Raw genomic sequence first — 26810 nt, 5'->3', positions numbered from 1 at the left:
GAACTGATAGTTTAGATCAACTTAACATCTTTCACTGGTGACGAGTCAGGGCAGGATATGTATGTATACTTGCCCATATACGAAGCACAGTACCTCAATATATTAGAAGAATAGATAGGCAAAAAAGACATTAAGCTCAGAAATAATTTTCTACATATTTTCTTTGTTTGCCATTACTTCATTACCAAGATTATTGATAGTTATATCTCTCTTCTACAGATGTATGTGTGTCGTGTCATAGGATTTAGTTTTTAGCAACTCAAATTCAGGATGAGGGAATCACTTCCTCTTTTACTCATAGCCATTGTATTTGGCCAGTAAGTTGTTTTGTTGACAATAGCATGTGAATTAATGAGGTTTTTGTTATTTCTTTATACGCAATATTCTCTTGTGCTTTACACTTTTTTTCAGCTGGCTTCTTTTGTTACATAATAAAAGGACTTAAGATATTTCTAAGTACATTAGTAGTGGGCAATAACAAAAACTAATTGTTGCTGCTAATAACAACACTATTTCACATTGATTAATTCTTTGTATCATTTGCTACAACTAAAAGGTGTTACTAGTATTAGCATTTTTACTAACATATTTTTATGCAACTATGCACACGAATTAAAAATTTCTCAGCATGTTTAAAGGTGTAAGGTATTAAAAGTTTATGGTGTAATGCCATATATGTGTTGTGCAGTTCCATTATGTTTACTGGCATGCATTAAATGTTGTTGTGAATGAAGTGTTGTAAGGTTCCGTGGCATATGATGGTGATGAAAAATGGGATGCATTGCCTTTAATTATTTGGTTAAAATAAGAATTGTATGTAGGTCTGAAAGGCTGTTATGTGCTAATACACTATGTGATTAAACATATCTGGACACCTAGCTGAAAATGACTTACAAGTTCCATCGGTAATGCTGGAATTCAATATGGTGTTGGCCCACCCTTAGCCTTGGTGACAGCTTCCACTCTCGCAGGCATACGTTCAATGAGGTGATGGAAGGTTTCTTGAGGAATGGCAACCCATTCTTCTTGGAGTGCTGCACTGAGGAGAGGTATTGATGTTGGTCACTGAGGCCTGGCCCGAAGTCAGCGTTCCAAACCCTGCCAGATGTGTTCTATAGGATTCAGGTCAGGACTCTGTGCAGGCCAGTCAGTTAGAGGGATGTTACTAATTGATGTTTTGGCTTTTTAATCAGTAAGTTGTAAAAAAAAAAAATTTTTAATTAAAACTGCCTGTTATAATCAAGGCCAAAAAAATACTGAAAAATACCAGTTATTCTGAACTAAAATACCAATACTGGTTTCAACTAGTCAGTTTTTCTCAGCCCTAGCCTGGTCTGTAATAATTGCAGATCTCTTTGGTAATTTTTAAAGAATCCTCCTAACCCATTTCCATAGCGTCTGTCATTCATTTCAGAATCATTATCTGCACCTCCTTTTTGCCCAATAAAAAGAGCCAGCATTTAGCACAAGCCCACATTTTTTCACATCAGAGCACACTCTAATCTTTTTTTCAGATCTGTACAGTGTTTTAATTCTTCCTTACCAGCCATTCTACTCTTGGGCACTTCCTATGTGATAATCCTATACATTTTCTTGCACATAAGGCATTTTTTGTTCCTGCCATCCAAACTTTCAGGAATTATTTGGACCACAATGACTCTCATCAGTGTAATGAATAGTCCATCCAGTATTTTGCAAGTGGTTTATTTCCTGCAAGAACTCTGCTACTTGTTATTTTCTATCAGCATAGTTTTTTGGTGAATTTTTGATATCTGAAACCCAATTGTCAAGTAGAGTGCCAAAGGGTTGTTTCACTCATATTGGGAAAGTCATCCAATTCATTCTTCAAATTTTTCAATATGGCTGCTACTGTTGGAAACTGCTTTTCTACATACAAGTCATGGATTTTCCTTCTTATAACTCCCTGTGTAAACTTGTCCAATGCAAAATTCTTTCACCTGCCAGTACTACTTTTGGTGGCACAAGACATGAAGGTACCCCGCATTCTCTCAAAATTTAATTCACTGTTCTTTCACTAATAATGAGATATTCAGAAATTCTATGTAGTGCCTGAGGTTATGATACTGAACTGCTCACACCCTGTTCTTTTTGGCCTCCACACAAGAACAAGGCTATTAATTCTATCATAAAGACTGTGTCACATGAGTATACAACATTGAAAGTCAACATGCTTGTTTTTCACCTGACAGGAAGCATCAGTGTAAACACTGCAACAATGAATGATGGAATGGAAATTCTGTTCAGAGGTCTGTTAATGTGTCATATCCAAGGACATGGTACATAACAATGCAAAAGCAAATAAATTAGTCACTTGGTATTATTGCTTTATGTAGATTTATGAGCATAAAACCTAACAGCTGTGAAAGGCAACAATAGACAGAAATAGAATTTACACCTTTGTCTTGTTCATGCATATCATCGTTAGGTGAATAGTACCAATCTACATCAATTATTATTACAACAAATAACTAATGAGAAACCAACAAAAATCTGTCTGTCAGTAGAAAATGCTTCTATCTTTAAATTGGGCAAAGGAAACTGTTTACATATTTGTGGTCTGTCTTCTGTGACTCTTCAAATTTAACATTCACCAAAAAGCGCTCTCAAATATTACTGCATATGTCATCCCATTTTCAACTAAACTGTAATATTCATACACCAAATAAAAGTAGACATTTACAAAATTCCAGGAAGGTACAACACATCAACATTTGTCATGCAATGCAGTCAGAAAATGAGTTCAAAGTCAGGGGTCAGTCATGGCAACAGGCATTTAAGACCCATGTCATTCGCAGTTTTAATATGTTTTAATGAATGTAAACTTTAATTTCATGTATAAGAACAGTGTGATGCTAATTTTCAACTACTGAATATTTTTCAGTGCCTGTGCAAGTAAATGTAACAGTAGACCGAACAGTTTATCCTGTTGGGAGTGAAATATCCATTGCCTGTGATGTTGATGGGTATCCCATCCCACAGGTTCAGTGGTTTAAGGATGACAATCCTCTCCAAGTTGGAAACAGAATTCAAGTTTCAGGTAACATATGTACCTTGTTTTATGAATCATTTTGTAATATGATAATGAACAGTCAATTGTTTTATGTTGTACTAAAGATAATTGTTGGTAAGGATATTTTAAATATCATGCTGATCATCAGGTTGCAGCTAATGTTCTTTGTCAGTGTCTGTTTAAATGTTATTCTGATAATATTTGATGCTTGGTAGGGCCCACTGCTATAAATTGTTATTAACTATCATTAAAAGTTGGTGATTTGTAATTCATTCATGTTGTATCAAATGATACCCTAACATTTGATACTGTTGGTTTCCATAATATGTAACATGTGTGAAGTACAAAAGAGAATGGTTGTACTGATGATACTAACTTTACAGACAATAGTACATTAATTGTGTTTCCAAATTAAGTGTTGACATGTAATAAAAAATGAGAAGAAAAGCCTTATAGTTTAACAAAGAGACTAAATAGGTACTCAGTACTTACATTCAAGAAATTGTAATACTGCCAATAGACACATGGAAAAGTGAAAACACTAAACCTAGTTTCTGGAACTATTAGTTCCTTTCTCAGGAAGCTGAGATGATTAGGTTGGGGAATATTAGAAACAAGTAGCAGGTCCCTTCAGACTCCAGGATGAGAGGGATGTGTGTCCTCTGTTGGCAGTAAACCCAATATTTTATTAGCTACAGGAAAATACATACACATGGCATAAATGATGCCTACCTTGGTTAACGAGAAGAAGGCTTTTGCATCTTCCGTAAATAAAATTCAATCAGTTGAGAATGCAATGACTATGCACCTTCAGTGCATCCGATTCTTTTGAGTTATTGTTACTCATATTCTGATTCACAAAAACCTTATATTCAATAGGGTACTCAAAATATCAAAGCTGACAATGTAGTAGAGATTTCTATGTAAACACTTAAAGTGATTGGAGCATTCAATGTATAATATTTCTGGCTCCAAATGGCACCCACAGAGTACATCGAGCTCTGACCCTCCTAATTTTCACCCTCCCTCCCCCCCCCCCCTTCCCCCAGGTCATATACATAATTACCCTGAATATTTTTGACATCCTTGTAAACATTGAAATTACTGTGGGAAAAAAATTATCTTCATATTTCTGTGAGTAGTTACAAAATATTATTTCATTCATTACTGCATGACCTTTGTGATCCTCTGTTGGAACTTTAATGTTCCTGCTTCATATAACCTGAAGACATAGTAACAACAGGGAAGTACCAGTACATTCATTGCAAAGTGTCTGATTTTTCCTCTAAGGATGCTACTTGTTGACATATTTCTCTCAAGTTATAACTGTAAGCATGTAACTCACATAGAATCTTTTGAGTTAAGGAGAAGGACTTCACAATGTCACAGCTAGCCAAGTATATATTTGTATTATATTTTTTGAACCAGTGCAAACAAGAGCACATCAGTAAATTCTACCAGCAATGTAGTCAATGGACATATATCACTTTGGTTTTTAAAAACACCATAGCATGAACACTACAAATTAACGTAAATAATTGCCTCAGATATGTTATAAGACAATTGTGAGCCTACAATATTTTGACATTACAAAACTTCAGCAATATACTTGCCCTGTAAACATTATTTCTATACCAGTGGCCTCCAGCAATACTTAAGTGCCAAAGTTGAAAATACCTGTATTTCTGAAGCCTGCATTAATAATGACCTGTGTTCATAGATCTGTTGGGTGCAGAACCTAGGACTACACAGAATAATGTTGATCATATTCACAAAATTCTTAATGGTTTCATAAGCTGGATCTTTATATGTCTTATGCTAAGTTCCAAAACACGTTTTTCAAAATTTCTATGAGTGGATCTTGGTAACATTCACACCTAATTGTTCAATAATTGGCTGAATACATAAATGCACACCTTAACAGTTTTACTAATTATACTTGTTTCTTAGACTTACATGTTTACAACTTGCAGAAAGTCACAGACTGCTGATATCAAGAGCTGAGGGAACAGACTCTGGCACATATCGATGTGCAGCATCAAATCCGTACAGTGCCTCATCCAGTGCTGTCTCAGTTGTTGTTGAAGGTAAATATCAATATATATGTGTGTGTGTGTGTGTGTGTGTGTGTGTGTGTGTGTGTGTGCGCGCGCACGCGCGCGCCAAAGGTACTTCAAGAGCTACCTCCTTCCGTGGATACTGTCTTTTCTCCAGGAAATAAAGAATATATCAGTATTGGTTGAATTTACTCTCAGTAGATAGTCGGTGGTAGTTTACAGGGGCTCAGACAAGAAAGCTGGGACCAAAGAGAACTCAAGGTTTACATTGATCTCTGTTACCAACAGGTTTGAGGTTTTGTCACCCACTGAAATGGAAACTGAGCCAGTACAATGCACTTCACCTTTAGGGAAGCCCACCATATTCCACTTCAGAGACAGGCAAACACAAAAGGATAGGGGTGTGTAAAATGACAACAGTTAAAATGTAGAGTGAATAACGGTACCCCTTAAGGAAATCTCAGCAAGTGATGGTCTCATCTAATGTGGTGAAGAGGCCGTCCCAGCAGCCACTCAGGAAAGAAGGTGCAACCATCTGCAGATGGAGATGTGTATTGAAATGAGTGATGCCTGTTGTCTGGGCTATAAGGTCACAGTTGGATTATTCTAGCAACTACCAGGAAAGGCCAAGAATATCAGTCTTGCCCATTGAATTTCAGTTTATGTTTCAACCAGAGATTTAAACCTTCTAAGGCAAGCTAGGCTGCAACTTCTTTAGAATTGTGTTGCAGGGTTAAAAACTGAAGTGTATCACTAAATGGGTCATCACTCCACTATATATCAGAAGCTGCTATACAGATAGTTTACTTTAAGTTGAGTGTAAACAAGGTGTTTTTAGAGCAGACAACTGTCTAAAGCTGTTGTCACTTTGCAAGACAGAAGTGTCCACATCATACTCATTATTGAGATATAACCATAATTGGATGGATAAAAAATCTACTCCCCAAGTGGTGGCAGGAGAAAACATATATAAGGGTAACGTAAATTTAGAAACTTTTTGGAGGCAGTGGCTCCTTGTGACGGAAGGGTCAAGGGAAGGAGTGGTGAGATTTAGGAAATGGGCAGAGTTCAGAAAAGTCACCCAGGATCCTGGGTCAGGAGAGACTTACCAGATGGGATGAGAAGCAGAGGCTGCTTGTTGGGCACTGACAACAGTCTCCAATCTTTTCAAATCCCTCCCTCTTTCCTAAACCTCATCAGTCCTTTACCTTCATCCCTCTTGCTTCCCTTCAACCACTCTGCCAGAAGCTTCTGCATTTACTTAACCCCTACATATATTTCCTCCTGCTGCCACTTGGGGAGTATATCTTTTATTTATCAAATTAAATTGCATTTTCAAAAATTGATTATTTTTGTTCTGGACATGTGGGAGAAAGGGCAACACACGATCACCGAGAATTTATAAACAAACATCCTGGTTCACAATCACAGTAACCTCAATTAATAGGTTCAATCCATGGTATGAAAAACGCCATAAAACATTGCAGCAGCACCTCTACCTAAACTACACCCTCCATACACTACACTTTACACATCTTACTGGGCCATTGCTGCACTTGAAACCTGTGATCATTTCAAAAGAGACCTAACTGCAACTTGTTGAAACACACTGCACACCTCCATTCAGCTACTCTCTAGTTGTCTGGCCCATCAGAGTTGTACAACCTCATGTGCTGCTGGGTTCAATGACCATTTGCAAGGTATTCTACTCCAAATGTTCATTGCTTGCAGCTTTCAATGTTTACTCAGAAATTGGTTGAAATTGACGTGCATTCACTAATTGTAGTAATTCCAGTTGGGTTTGAAACTGACAATTATTGACAAGTCATGAACTTATCTCCATCCCTGTCAATTGCCATCTTTTATGACCACTGTTCGTATGTCATGTTATGTAGTTGCACGTGGTGCATCATGCCTTGTAGACATGTAGATACACCAACATGTTAGGCAACTTCATTCATGATGTGGTCATAAGAAACTGTAAAAACTACTGCATCTTTCTACCATTCTGAGACATCTGCACTTTAAACCTTCTTATCATGTTGATGATGGCGTCCTCTTGGGTAAAATATTGCGGAGGTAAAATAGTTCCCCATTCGGACCTCCAGGTGGGGACTACTCAAGAGGATGCCGTTATCAGGAGAAAGAAAACTGGCGTTCTATGGATCGGAGCGTGGAATGTCAAATCCCTTAATCGAGCAGCTAGGTTAGAAAATTTAAAAAGGGAAATGGATAGGTTAAAGTTAGACATAGTGGGAATTAGTGAAGTTCGGTGGCAGGAGGGACAAAACTTTTGGTCAGGTGACTACAGGGTTATAAACACAAAATCAAATACGGGTAATGCAGGAGTATGTTTAATAATGAATAGGAAAATAGGAATGCGGGTAAGCTATTACAAATAGCATAGTGAACGCATTATTGTGGTCAAGATAGATACGAAGCCCACACCTACTACAGTAGTACAAGTTTATATGCCAACTAGCTCTGCAGATGACGAAGAAATTGAAGAAATGTATGATGAAATAAAAGAAATTATTCAGATAGTGAAGGGAGACGAAAATTTAATAGTCATGGGTGGCCAGAATTCGAGTATAGGAAAATGGAGAGAAGAAAACATAGCAGGTGAATATGGATTGAGGCTAAGAAATGAAAGAGGAAGCCATCTGGTAGAATTTTGCACAGAGCACAACTTAATCATAGCTAACACTTGGTTTAAGAATCATGAAAGAAGGTTGTATACATAGAAGAACCCTGGAGATACTAAAAGGTATCAGATAGATTATATAATGGTAAGACAGAGATTTAGGAAACAGGTTTTAAATTGTAAGACATTTCCAGGGGCAGATGTGAACTCTGACCACAATCTATTGGTTATGACCTTTAGATTAAAACTGAAGAAACTGCAAAAAGGTGGGGATTTAAGGAGATGGGACCTGGATAAACTGAAAGAACCAGAGGTTGTACAGAGTTTCAGGGAGAGCATAAGGGAACAACTGACAGGAATGGGGGAAAGAAATACAGTAGAAGAAGAATAGGTAGCTTTGAGGGATGAAGTAGTGAAGGCAGCAGAGGATCAAGTAGGTAAAAAGACGAGGGCTAGTAGAAATCCTTGGGTAACAGAAGAAATATTGAATTTAATTGATGAAAGGAGAAAATATAAAAATGCAGTAAATGAAGCAGGCAAAAAGGAATACAGACGTCTCAAAAATGAGATCGACAGGAAGTGCAAAATGGCTAAGCAGGGATGGCTAGAGGACAAATGTAAGGATGTAGAGGCTTATCTCACTATGGGTAAGATAGATACTGCCTACAGGAAAAGTAAAGAGACCTTTGGAGAAAAGAGAACCACTTGTTTGAATATCAAGAGCTCAGATGGAAACCCAGTTCTAAGCAAAGAAGAGAAAGCAGAAAGGTGGAAGGAGTATATAGAGGGTCTATACAAGGGTGATGTACTTGAGGACAATATTATGGAAATGGAAGAGGATGTAGATGAAGATGAAATGGGAGATACGATACTGCGTGAAGAGTTGACAGAGCACTGAAAGACCTGAGTCGAAACAAGGCCCCCGGAGTAGACAACATTCCATTGGAACTACTGACAGCCTTGGGGGAGCCAGTCCTGACAAAACTCTACCATCTGGTGAGCAAGATGTATGAAACAGGCAAAATACCCTCAGACTTCAAGAAGAATATAATAATTCCAAACCCAAAGAAAGCAGGTGTTGACAGATGTGAAAATTACCGAACAATCAGTTTAATAAGCCACAGCTGCAAAACACTAACACGAATTCTTTACAGACGAATGGAAAAACTAGTAGAAGCCGACCTCGGGGAAGATCAGTTTGGATTCCGTAGAAATACTGGAACACGTGAGGCAATACTGACCTTACGACTTATCTTAGAAGAAAGATTAAGGAAAGGCAAACCTACGTTTCTAGCATTTGTAGACCTAGGAAAGCTTTTGACAATGTTGACTGGAATACTCTCTTTCAAATTGTAAAGGTGTCAGGGGTAAAATACAGGGAGTGAAAGGCTATTGACAATTTGTACAGAAACCAGATGGCAGTTATTAGAGTCGAGGGACATGAAAGGGAAGCAGTCATTGGGAAGGGAGTAAGACAGGGTTGTAGCGTCTCCCTGATGTTATTCAATCTGTATATTGAGCAAGCAGTAAAGGAAACAAAAGAAAAATTCAGATTAGGTCTTAAAATCCATGGAGAAGAAATAAAAACTTTGAGGTTCACCGATGACATTGTAATTCTGTCAGAGACAGCAAAGGACTTGGAAGAGCAGTTGAATGGAATGGACAGTGTCTTGAAAGGAGGATATAAGATGAACATCAACAAAAGCAAAACGAGGATAATGGAATGTAGTCGAATTAAGTCGGGTGATGCTGAGGGAATTAGATTAGGAAATGAGACACTTAAAGTAGTAAAGGAGTTTTGCTATTTGGGGAGCAAAATAAACTGATGATGGTCGAAGTAGAGAGGATATAAAATGTAGACTGGCAATGGCAAGGAAAGTGTTTCTGAAGAAGAGAAATTTTTTAACATCGAGTATAGATTTAAGTGTCAAAGTCATTTCTGAATGTATTTGTATGGAGTGTAGCCATGTATGGAAGTGAAACATGGACGATAAATAGTTTGGACAAGAAGAGAATAGAAGCTTTCGAAATGTGGTGCTACAGAAGAATGCTGAAGATTAGATGGAGAGATCACATAACTAATGAGGAAGTGTTGAATAGGATTGGGGAGAAGAGAAGTTTGTGGCACAACTTGACCAGAAGAAGAGATCAGTTGGTAGGACATGTTCTGAGACATGAAGGGATCACCAATTTAGTATTGGAGGTCAGTGTGGAGGGTACAAATCATAGAGGGAGACCAAGAAATGAATACACTAAGCAGATTCAGAAGGATGTAGGTTGCAGTAGGTACTGGGAGGTGAAGAAGCTTGCACAGGATATAGTAGCATGGAGAGCTGCATCAAACCAGCCTCAGGACTGAACACGACAACAACAACATCATGCTGATTCCATACAATCGGCTGGCACATACTCACCATTTCACTGTGCTGAGTTACATGATCGTTGGAGGATGTAATGTCACGAACCTAACTGAGAGCGAAGTCCGTCAGTAGCATCTTGAGTTCATAGCCTGTTACTGGAAACAGTTTGAGCATTGAACAAAATCATATACAATTGCTTAAAGTTTCATTAGTTTGACAATTTATTTTGTTAAAATTGCATTTGAATGATACCGTTTCATTTTGAACTTCAGTTCATAATTCACAAACACCAGGTCAGAACATACACTGCATGAGTATATCAGTGGCAACACATTTTAGAAATGTTAACCTTCCACGGATCATCTATCATAAGAAAATAGTCCATTACACACAGTCCTCAAAGTAAGTCACCTAAACATTTAATATAGCAAAGGTAAAGACGCTAATATTAACTGCAGACTGTTAGACACAGTTTATATTTGCAATAACCAAAGAAGTTTATTGAGTATGTGGTTTGCACAAGTTCAAAACTAACCACACACTTCAGCACTTAAATGTATGTCATATGATTAACGGGCACAAACTTTCGTGGAGATGTTGACTGTATGCTTGCTAGATGTCGACTGAGCATGTTTGGGTGAGCGATAGTGTATATAGAATGGCATAATGATATTTTGTGAGATTTTTACTTATTAGTTTATAAAACTATAGAGTGAAAATTTACTGTATAGATGATCTGTGGAGCCCGACAAGAATTTGCTTTAACTAAAAGGCAGCTACTTAGTAAAGTACAAAAGTTCACAGTACTATTTGATTAGCAATCTGTAATGCCTCTGCAATGATTTTCTTATTCCATGTAAAGTTACCATAATTCAAGTTTTGCTAATTTAAACAAATTCTTAATTAGTGGTTTAATTACATAACCAAGATAAGAAAAATTCCTGCAACAATAGCATAAAGTCAAACTCAGGCATTAACCAAACACGACTCAAATATCAAAAAATTTTGGGTGAAACAAAACATTAATTATGAATATCTTTTAAATTAATTAGTTTGAATAATATTTCATGGATAATGAAATTACTTAGAATATTGTGTGAATAATTTTTTCGCAGTTTCAGATACATCCTGCATATATGCACTAGGTATATAAATAGTCAGATGAAAGATAAGGGAAAAAAATTGTTATTTAAAAGGAGTGGAATAAAATCAGGTGATTCACTCCACTTTGCTATTCTGCCACTGAATTTTACAAATATTGAAAACTTGATAACTAGATAATTCACTGTAAACACAACAGTCATTAACATTTACATATACACTGTCTAGCCACATTAATACGACCACCTGTCAGAAGCCCTTTGCAACATGGACTGCTGTGAGACCTGCAGGAAGAGAGTCGGTGAGGTTCTGCAAGTACCGACGGATTTGGTGCCATACGAACTCCAGAGCCGTAGCCAGCTGTGCTAGGTTTCTCAGATGAGGATCCATGGCATGAACAGCCAGCTTGAAGTGGTCCCAGAGATTCTGAATTGGATTTAAATCTGGGGGGTTTGGTGGCCAGAGGAGTATGGTAAACTCATCCTGGTGCTCTTTGAAACAAGCTTGTACTCTGTAAGCTGTGTTACACATTGCGTTGTCCTGCTGGTAGATGCCATTGTGCTGAGAAAAAACAAACTGCATGTAGGGGTGAACACAGTTCCCCAGTGCAGATGCATACTAGTGTTGATCCAGTGTGCTTTCCACAATGACAGTATCATTCAGAAAATGTCACAAAAACATTCCCCAGACCAAAACACATCTTTCTGTGGCATGGGCCCTTCCAACATTTGTTGCAGTGTTTGCTTTTATACATTTCATGCACTTTACGGCAATGGGCACCTGTCTGATTGAGTTTAAAACATGATTCACCTGGAAAAGCTACCTGTTTCCACTCAGTGGACCTCCAGTTGCAGTGTTGGTGTGCAAATTGCAGCCTTTGTCAGCAAAGAACAGCAGTCACCATGGGTCCATGAACAAGGTGCCTGCAGTGGAGACCATACATGCCAACATTCACAGAATGGTCATTGAGTAGATGCTGTTGGTAGCCCTTTATTTCATCTGGGTAGTCAGTTGCTCAATAGTTGCATCTCTATTTGCCCATACACATCTCCACAGCTGTCATTCCCCCCGTCGTCTGTGGCCCATGATACATCGCAGTTGCCTCAGCACCAATTTTGCATAGCACCATTTTGCCACTCACCGTATGCTTTGACCACAGCAGCACACAAACAGTGTACAACCTTATTCATTTTGGAAATGCTTCCACGCTTGACCCCAAAGCCAATGGTCATGCCCTTTTGAACACCAGATAAATCACTCTATTTCCTCATAACGACACAGCCCCCACCATTAGCCCTGCCACATGCTCTCTGTGAGTGGTTATTGCCTATTGATGGCAAACATAGGTGTTGGTCACACTAATGTGATTAGAACGTGTGCTTTTTGAAATTAATCACAAATCAAACACATGAAATTTACGTACAATATAAAGTTACAGAAATAAATATTCTGTACAATACAGAAATGTAGAATTTGGAAAAATACAACTTTCCATATTTATGTTAGTTACAAAATTCAATAATTAATCAGCCATTCGACAAGGCTATGACTTACTAAACTCATGCCCTAACATGTCTGACATTTTTCCTATAGCTTTCTGTGGTGGCTGGGAGAGGTGGCCGAAACACCATATCCTTAACATATCCCCATAAGAAAAAATCGCAGATCAGGGCTTCTTGGAGGCCAGTGATGAAGTGCTCTGTCACGGGCTGCCTGGCGACCGATCCATCGCCTCGGGTAGTTGACGTTCAGGTAGTTACGGACAGATAAGTGTCAATGTGGTGGCGCTCCATCCTGCTGAAATAATAATTGTTGTGCTTCTTGTTCGAGCTGAGGGAACAGCCAATTCTCTAACATCTCCAGATACTGTAGTCCAGTTACAGTAGCACCTTTGAAGAAAAAGGGACCAAAAACTTTACTGGCTGAAATGGCACAGAAAACGTTCACCTTAGGCGAGTCACGTTCATACTGAGTTGTTTCCCGCGGATTCTCAGTGCCCCATATACAGACATTGTGACGGTTGACTTTCCCGTTAGTGTGGAAAGTTGCTTCATCACTAAACACAATCCTTGAAATGAAAGATTCATCTGTTTCCATTTGAGCAAGGATAAAATTACAGAAATCGATTCTTTTAATCTTATTAGCTGCAGACAGTGCTTGAACCTATTTCAGACGATAAGGTTTCATAACTAACCTTTTTCATAGGACTCTCCATACAGTTGATTGTGGAATTTGCAGCTCTCTGCTAGCTCTGCTAGTCGATTTTCCTGGGGTGCGAACAAATGCTTGCTGGATGCGTGCTAAATTTTCATCACTCGTTCTCGGCCGTCCAGAACTTTTCCCTTTGCACAAACACCCATTCTCTGTAAACTGTTTATACCAACGTTTAATACATCACCTTTCAGGAGGTTTAACACCATACTTCGTTCGAAATGCACACTGAACAACTGTCATCGATTCACTTCTGCTGTACTCAATAACACAAAAAGCTTTCTGTTGAGCGGTCGCCATCTTAGCATCAACTGACGCTAACGCCTAGTCAACAGCACCTCAAGCGAACAAATGTACAACTAAATGAAACTTTATAGCTCTCTTAATTCGCCGACAGATAGTGCTTAGCTGTGCCTTTTGTCGTTGCAGGGTTTTAAATTCCTAAAGTTGTGGTATTCTTTTTGAATCAACCTGTATGATGTATTGGGCTGTTAACAAAATAGTAATAGTGTGTCACTGGTCAGTTCCACTGCTAGGGTGAAGGCTTACTAGTGTGGTTGATCTTGTTTCCCAACAGTGATTTGCTTTGACTAAAAGATAGCTGGTTAAAAAAGTACTAAATTTTGCACTAGAATTTGATTAGTATGCTGTATGCCTCCACTGTGATTTCCCTAATTGAATGTGCGGCTGCCATTATTGAAATTTTGCTAATTTATGCAAATTATTAATTAGGGACTTAACTGTATAACCAAGGGCATTATCTGTGTGGAAAATTGTTTACTGATTAACCTTGCACACATTGTCTATGGTACACTAGTATGTACCGGCATTAGTGGAAAAAAAGCAAAAAGGACACAAAAGTACTCTTGATTTTTCAGTTCCTTTCCTGGAACTGGACTTGGAACAGGACCAAATTACATAAAAATTAACATGGAACATTAACACAGTAAAAAATACCTAGCGACAAATGTGGGCACAGTGGAAATAAAATCTATGGCACACAGTAGCCACACAAAACTGAAGGTTTCAGCAAACAGAACTGAAGGTATCAACAAATGGCAAGAAATGATTCATAAATCTCGAAAATTACACACAGCTATTCCATGTGCACATGGTAGAATACAGCAATCAGGCAACATGTGGTACAGTATCCACTGTGATACAATTGTTACTGAGGATTGTGGGGAAGTCCATGATGCAGAAGTAGTCTACTGATCCCGTGAAACATGGGATCGCATAAGAAACATCCATCTAAAATTGGTCCAATGAACAAAATTCTAATGCTCTGCCAATAGCGGCAGCAATGTTTCTGCAGATGTCTGCAGTCATTGTACAGCTGAAATGTGTGATACAGACTCACCGGCATCAGCTTCTCTGCAACCGTATATGTCCAGAATGCCATCACTGTGTATCATGGAAACTCCGGTCTTCATGTCCACGCAGCACACTCAGGGAATTCTTTCCATGGCATGCTTTTCTCGGGAAAAACTGGGGTGCTGCAAGGTAGCACATGGTGGAGAGAGATTCCACTACTTCGGTCCACTAGGCTTGTGGCCGATATGTGTTGTGCAGTGTAGTGCATTGCCACACAGTTATCACCGTATGAGAAGGAATGGTAAAGGGGCAGGAGGGAATGTTGGCAATGGCAATGGTGGTGGTGGTGTGGTGCTGGCAGGGCACGTAAAAGACAGAGGTGGCAATGATACATGGAATGGTACCTGCAGCGAGCTACAGTGCAGAGTCAGTAGGGCAGGCATATGCCACAGCAATGGGTGTGTTGTCCTGCTTTGAGCCTGGTGCTTGGCTGATGCAGTGCCACACTTCCAGCTGGGGCAGGGGGCAATACCGCACCTCTGTTCGCAAGGTGTGTGGGTGGTGCAGGGGCAGGGTTTGGTGACAAAGGCAATAATCTGACAGCGCATGAGCAAATGACACACGGCAGGTGGTGCACAGCACGTGGGTGGTATACTGCGCACTGTACTGTCTTGGTGCATGGACTGCAGGCAGCCTGTGCTGTTAGGCTGGGCCACACATAGCCTCAGGGTTGCATGCTGGCACTGCAATGGTGGTGAATGGTCTCTCAGTGCTTGGGTCTTGGCTCTTGTGCCTGGTGACTCAGGTGCAATGGTCGGGGAATGGTCCGTTATTGGGGACGAGGTGGCTGAAATCATTGGCAGCTCTGTCGGGTTGATTGGTGGGATGGATGCCAAGGCAGCATCCACCGTGGGGTCCCATTGATGACCACTCAGATCAGTGGTGTTGGACAAAGTGCCATAACCTTTGCTTGGTGCCACTTCGGACTCGATGGCTGGCATTGCACAGGAGCTCAGGAGGTCGACCATGTAAGCCAGCTTCAGGTGAACGATTGAGATTTTGGTGCAGTGCTTGGAGCCGCAAGAGAATGTCTTTGTTCCACACATGAGGACAAGATGTTGGCCTGAGTGTAGTGTGGGCACAGATGCAGCTGGTAGGTGTCCATGCAGTGTGTACTATGCATACATGTGGTCAGATCATGTGGGGAGGGGGAGTGGAGGGGCAGGCACACCATTGAATCATTGAGCTGCTGCACATAGGCTGAAATGCAGGTTATGGGCGGCAAGGGGTGTGGCTCGAAGAGGTCACTTCGGAGGGTAAGCAGCTGTCTGTACACAACCTCAGTAGCGGATGTGGCAGATCTACCACATGGGCCACCTGCAAGCCTAAGAGCACTAGAGGCAGAACAGTAGACCAAGCTGCAGAGTGGCATGTGATGGCAGCTTTTAGAGACCTGTGTTATCTTTCCACTGTGTCATTAGTGGCAGAGTGGTAGCTTGTCGTCAAGTGCACAGTCGTGCTGCAAGTTGCCATGAGAGTCAAGACATGAACTGCTCACCCATGGTCAGTGGTGGTATGGGAAAGTACCCAAAGTGTGGGACCCACATATCCATAAAGGTCTTTGCCACTGTGTTTGTGTTTATGTCAGGCAGAGGTACTGCTCCAGGCCACTGTGTGAACCAATCAGTGACAGTAAGGAGATACTGGTGGTTGCTGGATGACACCAGGGGACCTACAATATCAGTATGTATATGGAAGGAGCAGTGGTCCACTGGGGGAAGGGGATGATGAGAGCATGCACATGCCTGCCTACTGTAGAGCTTTGTCGCAGGATGCAGGCACAGGCCCAGTTGGTGGAGTTGCACTGGATACTGGGCCAAACAAAATGTTACTGCACTAGTGTGTCCGATGTGTGAACACCAGTGTGGGCCTGGCCATTCAAGTGCTCGAAGGCCTCCTTGCAGAAATCCAGGGGAAGGTACGAATGGACACACTTCAGAGGGGAGCCAGAGTGGTTGGTACTGGTGCAGACGTTGCAGCAGGTGGGTTCATGGGCACCTGGCATCATGCAGATGGGTGGCGAGTATGCGTGCACTGTAGAGTGTCGCCACATCAGGATCAGGATTAGAAAAATAAGGGCAGCAAAAGTATGAAGTCAAACCTAGGAATAAAAAAAGCATAAGTTTCAGAGCTCAAAAATAATTTTGAGTGCGGGTAAATTTTAATTAAAAATATCTTGTAAGTTAATTAGCTCCTGGTAAAATTAATTTGGTTGCTGGAAAGAATGAAATCAGGGCCTTCTAATAGTTGTCTCAAAACTACTGATTAGTTCACACTAATTGTCATACAACATGCTACTGTAACAGTTTTGGTTACTAATTTCTCTTAATAAACAAGATTTTAAGCAAAACTAAGTATACCATTATAATCAGACTGTGAACTATCAAAGGGATAATAAAATGATGAGGCATATAGTAAGACCAACATTTTGGCAGTTTTAAGTATGTCCTTCATACAATCTACGTGTATAAATAGAGCCACATGAAAGATAAGGGGAAAAATGTAACACCCAATAAATGACGTGTAATCTTTGTGTAATTATCTATTTAATCAAAATTAAGCACGTCAACCAATTTTTTAAGATGGAGTATGTTATTGGCATTCCTTTGCGAACAAACAATGAAGAGTTGATTGTTTATTGCACTACCCTCAATTGTTGTTTCCCATGCCACCTGGAAAACATATCATTTAATGTGAGCAAATAATGTTTTCCTGCTCTTGTAGCGCTTATTGTTGTACCCTGGTTTGTTCCCCTTTCAGTCACAAGTGTTTGTAGAAACTTTCTGTGATTGCTGTTATCAGCTTTCTGTGATTGCTGTTATCAGCTTTCTGGAATAAACAGCCACTAAGCCCTGAACAAGCTGTGAAAACTGCTGCTTTGGTGGAAGATGGCTGCAGCATGCGTTATGTCGTAGAAGTATTGATGACTACATCTTCCTCGATTTCCAGAATCATACAAAGGTACAGGTAACTGGAGGCTTTGCAAGGAGACCAGGAATAGGCCCAAGAAGAGCAAAACTGTAGAGAGATGACTGCTTCTTAAAACTTCAAGTTCTCCACAACCACCATATCACTGCTATTGAAGCACGAAATCAACTCCATCAGGTTAGAGGGTCCATGTTACTGAGAGAACTGTTCTAAGAAGACTGGAAGATGCCAATCTTCAGGCCAGAACACCTGCTACAGCCCAGAACTCACCAGAGAGCATTGCACAGCTTGACTACGTTTTGTAAAGGAACATCTTGGCTGGACAGTACAATAATGTATTGTTCACCAATGAGTCACAATTTGGCCTCTGAACACCTAGTAGAAGACAGAGCTCTGATTTCAATCCTATTGAGCATGTTTGGGACCAGCTGGGGAGAAGAGCCTGATAGCACTACCCAGAGATTCTACAGGACTTACAGAATGCCCCCCTGAAAGAATGGGATATGATTCATTAACAGGAATTTCTGCATTAATCTAGAGCATGTCCGAAAGTTTGAATGCTGTCATTGGTGTAAGAGGTTTGAGTACATCCTTTTTAAGATGCAAACAGAGGTATCCGAGCTCATCTCTGTGGTCTGCGAAGTGAAATGTGAAGAGTATAACATCAAAACAGAAGTCTTAAGTGACTGTGTGACACTATCGTATTTAAAGACTCCTTACAAAACTCAGTCAAAGACAGGTAAAGCAGAAATAGCTGAACTGTGTTTTCAAATGTTCTTTCACAAAGGAGTGTCCAGGAGTACTGCCCCAATTTAGTTTTTGCACCACTGAAAAGATGAGTGCTATACATACAAGTGTTAGTGCCTTTGGAAAACAACTGACATCACAAAAACTGAACAGAAACCTGTGGCATGATAGAATTCCAACCATTTTCTATACAGAATTTGCAGCTGTGTCGCTCCTTTCTTAACCATAATATACTGCAGATCTCTTGAACATAAAACTGTGTCCAGAAATTCAAAGAAAGCACAGGTCAGACCTGACTAAAGGAAGGGCAAACGAAGTGAACCACAGAATACTATCCAATATCAGTGGCATCCATTTGCATCTTAAAATATGTTCTTAACCCAAACTCAGTGGGGTATCTCAAACAGTGTTCTCTTCCATGTCGATGAGCATGAATTCTATAAACACTGGTTGTGTGAAATGCAACTTGTGCATTTCTCAGACGACACCTGGAAAGCCATTGTCAAGGCAGACGTGTAGATTCTGTGTTTCTTGAGTTAGAGGAAGCATTAAACTCAGTAACACACTGATGCTAATAATGAAAGTGTGGTGATATGGGTATTAAATGAAATTTGTGACTGGACTGAGGGTACATCAGTAGAGAACACACAGCATGTTTTCTTGGGTGGAGAGTCATCATTAGATGGAGAGATAACTTCAGGAATGATCCACAGAAGTTTACTGCCACCCTTTCTATCAATATTAGGAGACCATATTAATGGTAACATCAGACTTTCTGCACCTCTTGCAATAATTTATAATGAAAAACTGTCTGAAAAAACCTGCACAAATATTCAGTTCAATTTAGGGTTCAGGATGCTACAAAGTTCCCAAATTATTTTAAATTTACAGAAATGTAAACAGTGGATTTCACAAAATGCAGGAAGGTAACAGCTTGTGACTACAATAAAATGAGGCACGACTGAATCAGTCAACTCATACAAATATTAAGGTGTAATACTTTGTACAGCTATGAAATGGAATGAAATTTATAGGCTCCATTGTATCTAAAACAACTAACAGACTTTGGGTCATTGTCAGTATATTGAGAAAATACAAATCAGTCTATATAAAGGGTGTTGCTTACAAAACATTTGTTTGGGCCATCCTAGAATATTGTCACACCTACAAAAAAGGTCTAACATGGGATATTTAATATATACAGTGAATGGGAGACAAAATTGAAGAATTTACAAAAAAGTAGGACTTAAGGATACAGAGCATGGATAAACTGAAGGAACCAGAGGTTATTGAGAATTTCAGAGGGAGTAGTAGGTGATAATGGACTGAAATAGGGGAAAGAAATACTACAGAAAATGAATGGGTAGCTTTGAGGGATGAAACAGGGAAGGTGCAGAGGATCACATAGGTAAAAAGACTACAATCACTTAGTTGTGGAAAGGCTTCAGGACCAGATGAGATACCTGTAAGATTCTATAAAGATTATGCTAAAGAACTTGCTCCCCTTCTAGCAGTAATTTATAGTAGATCGCTTAACAACAAAGGTACCTAACGACTGGAAAAAAGCGCAGATCATTCCTGTTTTTAAGAAAGGGCTTAAGATAGAGCCTCACAATTATAGACCTAAATTGTTGACATCAGTCTGTTGTAGAATTATGGAACAGGTTTAATGCTCAAGAATTATGACGTTTTTGGAAAATGAATGTCTCCTCTTTAAAAATCAACATGGATTCCGCAAACAGAGATCCTGTGAAACTCAGCTCACTCTGTTCCTCCATGAGATCCCCAGTGCAGTGGACAACAGTGCTCAGATTTCAGTAAGGCATTTGACACCATTCTGCATTGCCGTTTAATGAAAGATGTGAGCTTATGGAGTATTGGAGCAGTCTTGGGGTTGGTTCCAAGGCTTCCTTGCAGATAGAACTCAACACGTCACTCTTAATGGAACTAAATCGACAGAAGAAAAGGTAATATCTGGATTACCACATGGAAGTGTTATAGAACCATTGCTGGTTACAATATATTTAAATGATCTAGTAGAAAGTGTCAGATGGTCTTTGAGGCTATTTGCAGATGATACCGTTGTCTATACCAAAGTATCAGTGCCAGAAGATGATAAGAATTTGTGGAATGACCTACAGAGAATTGATGAATGGTGCAGGCTGTAGCAGTTGACTCTGAATGTAAATAAATGTAACATATTGCACATACATATAAAATAAATCCATTACTGTCCAGCTACACTATTGATGACAAGCAGTTGGAGACAGTGTCTGCCATAAAATATCTAGGTGTAACTATCCAGAGTGACCTTCTGTAGAATGATCATGTAAAACAGATAGTGGGAAAAGCAGATACCAGACTCAGATTCATCAGAAGAATCTTAAGGAAATGTAACTCATCCATAAGGCGCTTGTTCACCTGATTCTGGAGTATTGTTCATCTATCTGGGATCCCCATCATGTAGGACTGATAGAGGAGATAGAGAAGATCCAACAAAGAGCAGTGGCATTTCATCATGGGATCGTTTATATGGCGAGAGAGCATTACGGAGATACTAAACAAATTCCAGACGTTACAAGAGAGGCTTTGTGCATCACAGAGAGGTTTACTATTGAAATTTCGGGTCAGCACTTTTCAGGAGTCAGATTACATATACTTCCTCCCACATACATCTCACGTACTGACCACAAGGAGAAAATTCAAGTAATTGGAGCCAATACAGGGGCCAACTGACAATCATTCTTCCCATGCACTATTCGAAAGTGGAACAGGGTTGGAGGGACCAGATAGTGGTACCCAAAGTATCCCCCGCCACACAACATTAGGCGTCTTGTGAAGTATGATATAGATGTAGTTGTAGATGAAAGACAAGGCCCATTAGAAATCTTTAGATAACTGAGGAAGTATTGAATTTAATTTAAAAAAGGAGGAAACGTAAAAATGTAGCAAATGAATTAGGCAAAAGGAAATACAAATCTCTGTAAAAACGAGATTGACAGTGCTGCCTGTAGGAGAATTAAAGAAACATTTGCAGAAAAGAGAAGCAACTCTACGAATATGGAGAGCTCAGATGGCAAGCCTGTACTAAGTAAAGAAGGGAAAGTTGGAAGATAGAAGAAATATGCATAAGGGCTATATAAGGGAGTGAACTTGGAGACAGTATTATAGATAGGGACAAGAAGCTAGATGAAGATGAGGTAGGAGTATGATGCTGTGAGAAGAATTTGACAGAGCACTGAAAGACTTAAGTCGGAACAAGGTACCTGGAGTGGATGGTGTTCCCTAAGAACTATTATCCTTAGGAGAACTAGCTGTAACAAAATTATTCCACCTAATGTGCAAGATATATGAGACAGGTGAAATACTTTCAGATCCAGGAAGAATTTAATAATTCTAGTTCCAAAGAAGGCAGCTGCTGTCAGGTGTGAACCTACTGAAACATCAGTTTAATAAGTAGTGGTTGCAAAATATTGACAAGAATAATTTACAGACAAATGGAAAAACTGGTAAAGGCTGAACTTGTGAAGTTCATTTTGAGTACTGGAAAACTGTTGGAACACACAAGGCAACACTGATCCTACAATTTATCTGATAAGGTAGATTGAAGAAAGGCAAATGTACATTTCTAGCATTTATAGATTTAGAGGAAGCTTAATATGGACTGGGCTAAACTCTTCAAATTTTTGTAGGTTGCAGGGATAAAATACAGGGACCAAAAAATTATTTAAAACTTGGACAGAAACCAGCCTGCAGTTATAAATGTCAAAGGAGATGAACAAAAAGCCATAGTTGAGAAGGGAATGAGACAGGCCTGTAGGTCATTCAGTCTGTACACTGAGCAAGATGTGAAGGAAATCAAGGAAATAAAAACATTGAAGTTTGCCAATGACACTGTAATTCTGAGAGAGAGACAGCTAAGAACTAGGAAGCGCAGTTGAACGGGATTGATATGGTCATGAAAAGATGAACATTGGTAAGAGTAAGACAAGGGTAATGGAATGTGGTCTAAGTAAATCAGACAATGCTAAGGGAATTAGGTTGAAAAATGTGACACTAAAAGTAGTAGATGAGTTGTATTATTTGGACAGCAAAGTAACTGATGGTGACTCAAGTAAGGAAGATATAGAATGCAAACTGAAAATAGCAAGAAAAGCATTTCTGTAAACAAGGAGTTTGTTGATATCTAATGTAAATTTAAGTATTAGGAAGTGTTTTCTGAAGGTATTTGTCAGGAGTGTAGTCTTGTATGGAAGTGAAATGGTGGATTATAAGCAATTCACACAAGAAGAACATGTAAGCTTTGGAAATGTGGTGCTATAAAAGAATGCTGACCATTAGATGGGTAGATCAAATAAACAAATGAGGAGGTATTGAATCAAATTGTGGAAAAAAGAAATTAATGGCACAAGCTGACTAAAATAAGGGGATGGTTAATAGGACCTGTCCTAAGGCATCAAGTTTTGTAATGGAAGGAAGCCTGGCAGGGGGGAATTGTAGAAAGAGACAAAGACTTGAATACAGTAAGCAGTCAGTGGATGTAGGTTGCTGCAGTTATGCAGAAATGAAGAGGCTTGCACATGATAGACCAACGTGGAGATCTGCATCCAACCAGTCTTTGGGCTGAAGACCACAACAGCAACACAAAGAAGGCAGCATGGATGGTCACAGTTTTGTCTGACTCATGGATGAGCATCACAGAAATGCTAAAAAAACCTGAACTGGCAGTCATTTGAGGATAGAGTACCAACCTTCCTGTGAAAGCCTACTAACAGAGTGGCAAGAACCAATATTAAGTGAGGAACTTTGTAGTGCTACCATGCAACAAGATTAGAATGATTACAGTTCACACACACAGGCATTTAAGCAATCTATCTTCCCATAGTCCATACAGAATGGAAAATGAATAAATTATAATATGTAGCATAGTGGAAAGTACCTTCTGCCATTTACTTCACAGTGGTTTGCAGAATGTTGATGTAGATGTATACCTAACAGTCCTACTTGTAAGTTATCTATGTTATTACCTATATTTACAAATGGAGATAAGCAAACCACCTCTAATTGCAGACTTACTTAACTCCTTACAGTCTCTTTTTGTATAAGGAAACTGACACATCTTATTTAGCAAAATAAAGTTAGCTGCCTCTCATTGAATTTTATTAAGTATTCTGTGCACAGGAAGTTGTAAAAAATTACAACGTGACAGAAGAGCTGACAAGTATGTATCATTAGGTGGCAAAATTCCAAGGACCCTCTTTTTTTTGGGGGGGGGAGTTAACCATGAGAAGTAAATCCAAGAACTTCTTGAATACTTAAAAACAGAAAAAAATGTGTTTCTTTTCTGCAAGGCATTCAGAATATGTCTTCCTAAAGTAAAGTATTGACCAGCCATTCTGTTCCATCATAATTTTGCAATTTTCTCTATAAAGTAAACAATATCTGATCTAACCAATAAAGTCCTGGGAGAGATGAACAACAAAAACTATCCTGTTGGTACAGTTCTGTGATGTTGTCAAGGTCTTTGATAGTGTTTATCAAAAAAATTTTGTTGGAGAACTTATGTGTTATGCTGTAATGACATATCTCTTTGAATTGAGTCTTACCTGTACAAAAGCAGAGGGTCAGGTAGACAGATTGCACACTAGTAATAAAAGTAACTCAGAATGGAAAAATGTAATACGTGGAGGTTTGATACTGGATCCAACAATGTTCTTGATCTTCGTGAATGACCTTACAGTGTATCTGAAGGACTGTTAAAAAAATAAAGGCTTGGGAATGGCACAGTAAGACTAATTAAGGTGCTCAGGTTAATGACTCTAAACAGTGCAAGTAGCAGCTGAACAGACTTTGAGTTGGCTCGCTGTCAACAGCTGTAAGTCTCACAAAGACTCATCTGCAACTGCAGACTAGCAAAAATTACCTGCAGATAGAAATGGACATCAACAGATATACAGTACACTCATAGGCACATAATGGGTAAAATCCCTAGGGTCCAGCTGATTAAAAAGATGAATTGGAGACAATGTGTAGCTAAACTAATAAAGAAATTCAGTTTATACAGTTTTTTTAATTATAATTATATTTCATTATGTTATGGAATTATCATCTGCAGCAATGCATATAAAATAAATAAAGTTTGTGTTTAGTGTAATGTAGCAGCAATTCTACAGTGTGAAATAGATAACCGTACACCTTCAAAAAACTCTTCAAAAATCTTGGAATTCATTCTCACTCCCAAGTACAGTGACTACTTAATGGTGCTTGTTTAAAATAATGAAAATCAGTTTTGGGTTATCTCTGACTTAACACCACCACAATAGTTTCCAGAAATATGATTTGCATACAGACATTGTCTTCTTGTCCTTGTTGCTATATATGTTCTGGTGCCAAAGTCATCAGGTTTGCAACACTCATAAATCCCATTGATTCAGAATATGTTTTTGCCATTGCTTGTAAGATTAATAACAGCTATTGGTATATATTATCTCATGTATGATGTTAATCTCTGGGACAGCATTAAGTTTCATAATTTACAAAGGAACACTATTGCTTCGTGAAGAGTGTTAGGCAATATCTTACATATAAAAAAAGATGTTATAGGGAAATAGTCAGCTCAGTAAAGAAAGAAAATGGCACAAGACTGGTGGAATTCTGCAAAACCATGGCATGATCTAAAAGACAATATGTTTAATGAGAAAACTAAATAAACTAAAAACCTGGAAACACCCAGACTGGAAAAAAAGAGAATTACAGCTAGATCATGTTCAGATCACTACTTGATTAAACTTAAAATTAAATGCATCTCATTGAGAAAGAAACAAAGAATCCCACCCAAAAATGAAGAAAATAAATGACCCACATAACCTGATAAATAACAAGGAATATGAAGAAAAAGTAGGAATATAAAACTAACAGATGACCTAGAGGAAATAATTCTCCAATTGAAACAAACAGCTGAACAGGTGGCCACAATAAATCCAAGGAAGAAACACCAGAGGAAGAATGATGAATTTTATAAATCAGTGCAAGACAGACACCATTCCTGATGAAGATATCTGAGTCAAAAAACAGAAGAATCACACTTGGAACTTACAAATCAAAGAAAGGTAACCTAAAACATAATAATATGGGTTAAAAGCCAATATCAAAAAGATATACTTTTTATGACAGAAACAAATAGTGAGAAAACCAATCCACAAGATTACTACAAAATATTTAGCAGACAACTCCAAACATATGATCCTCCAACACTAATGCTAAAAGATAAAAACAGTAAGATGACTCATAGCAGTTGAGTAAATAGTCATTTTACTAGAAACCTTTAACAAACTACTAAAGAACCTCCAATAAAAAAGCGACCATAAAATGTAAACCCACCAACAATCCACGAAGTCTACAAAGTTTCTAGAGAGCTCAAGAACTACAAAGGATGTGGAGGTCAGATATTTGTGGAACTATGGAAATGTGCAGCAGAGTCATCGAAGATATCATTACACCACTGCATGGTGAAAATCTGGAGGAAAGAACTACTTCCAGAGCATGAGACTACAGCTATAATATATGTATTACACAAAAGAGGGGAAAAATGAAGCCGGATAACTATGAAGTGATTTCCCTGTTGGATTGCACATATAAACTCTTGTCAAAAAAAAATTTACAGCCACTGTAAAGATCAGTTTGAACAGGAACTAGGAGACTGCCAAGGAGGATTTAGACCCTGAAGAAGCTGCTTGGAACAGATAATCACTTTAAAATTAGTAATGGGTGTCTATGACAGAAGACAAAACAAATCATGCAAAAATGCACATATTAAGGAATTACGGACTTTGCCCCAAATTAATAAAAATAATAAAATTATCCCTCACAAACACTAAAGACAAAGTAAAATTCAGAGAACTATTTAACCCATTTAGGGATTAAAAGAGAACTAATACAGGGTGATGGTCTATCAACACTATTCTTCAGCTGTGCTCTGGGATACTCAATGTGAAAATGTTACAAGGAAAATCCTAAGAAAATACAAACTTGAACAAACAAATATCAAATAGATTTAAATTGCTTAGGATTTGCAGATTATTAATCGTTGCTACGTAATAACATACAAGGAGCCAGAAATCAAACAACAGTGCTAAAAATATAACACAAAAAATAGGACTCCAGATAGCTTTCAAAAGACTGAGTTGATGGTAAGGGGCGTAGAAGTAATAAATCACAACACAGTGAACAACAGAAAAATAAAAATAGTGAAACAATTTCAGTATGTAGGAGGAATTATGACAAACAACTTAAATGAAAAACCTCTAGAACTAATACAATGATAAAGATTCAAAAACTAACATGGCCTACGTACAATA

The 26810-nt window shown here is 38.8% G+C and overlaps 1 protein-coding gene across 1 annotated transcript in view; it reads left to right on the top strand.

Moving 5' to 3' along the window:
* Positions 1 to 26810, top strand: part of LOC126267391 (papilin) — a 1111154-nt gene that overhangs the window by 1082197 nt on the left and 2147 nt on the right. The window contains exons 39-40 of the mRNA XM_049972582.1: positions 2903 to 3058; positions 5005 to 5118. Of these exons, the coding sequence (XP_049828539.1) occupies positions 2903 to 3058; positions 5005 to 5118 (270 nt within the window). The remainder of the gene's footprint in view (positions 1 to 2902; positions 3059 to 5004; positions 5119 to 26810) is intronic.

This window comes from Schistocerca gregaria, chromosome 4 (assembly GCF_023897955.1).
Source record: "Schistocerca gregaria isolate iqSchGreg1 chromosome 4, iqSchGreg1.2, whole genome shotgun sequence".
NCBI classification, from domain to species: Eukaryota; Metazoa; Arthropoda; class Insecta; order Orthoptera; family Acrididae; genus Schistocerca; species Schistocerca gregaria.
The sequence above is the reverse complement of the archived record's forward strand: the minus strand, read 5'-3'. Positions and strand labels throughout refer to the sequence as shown.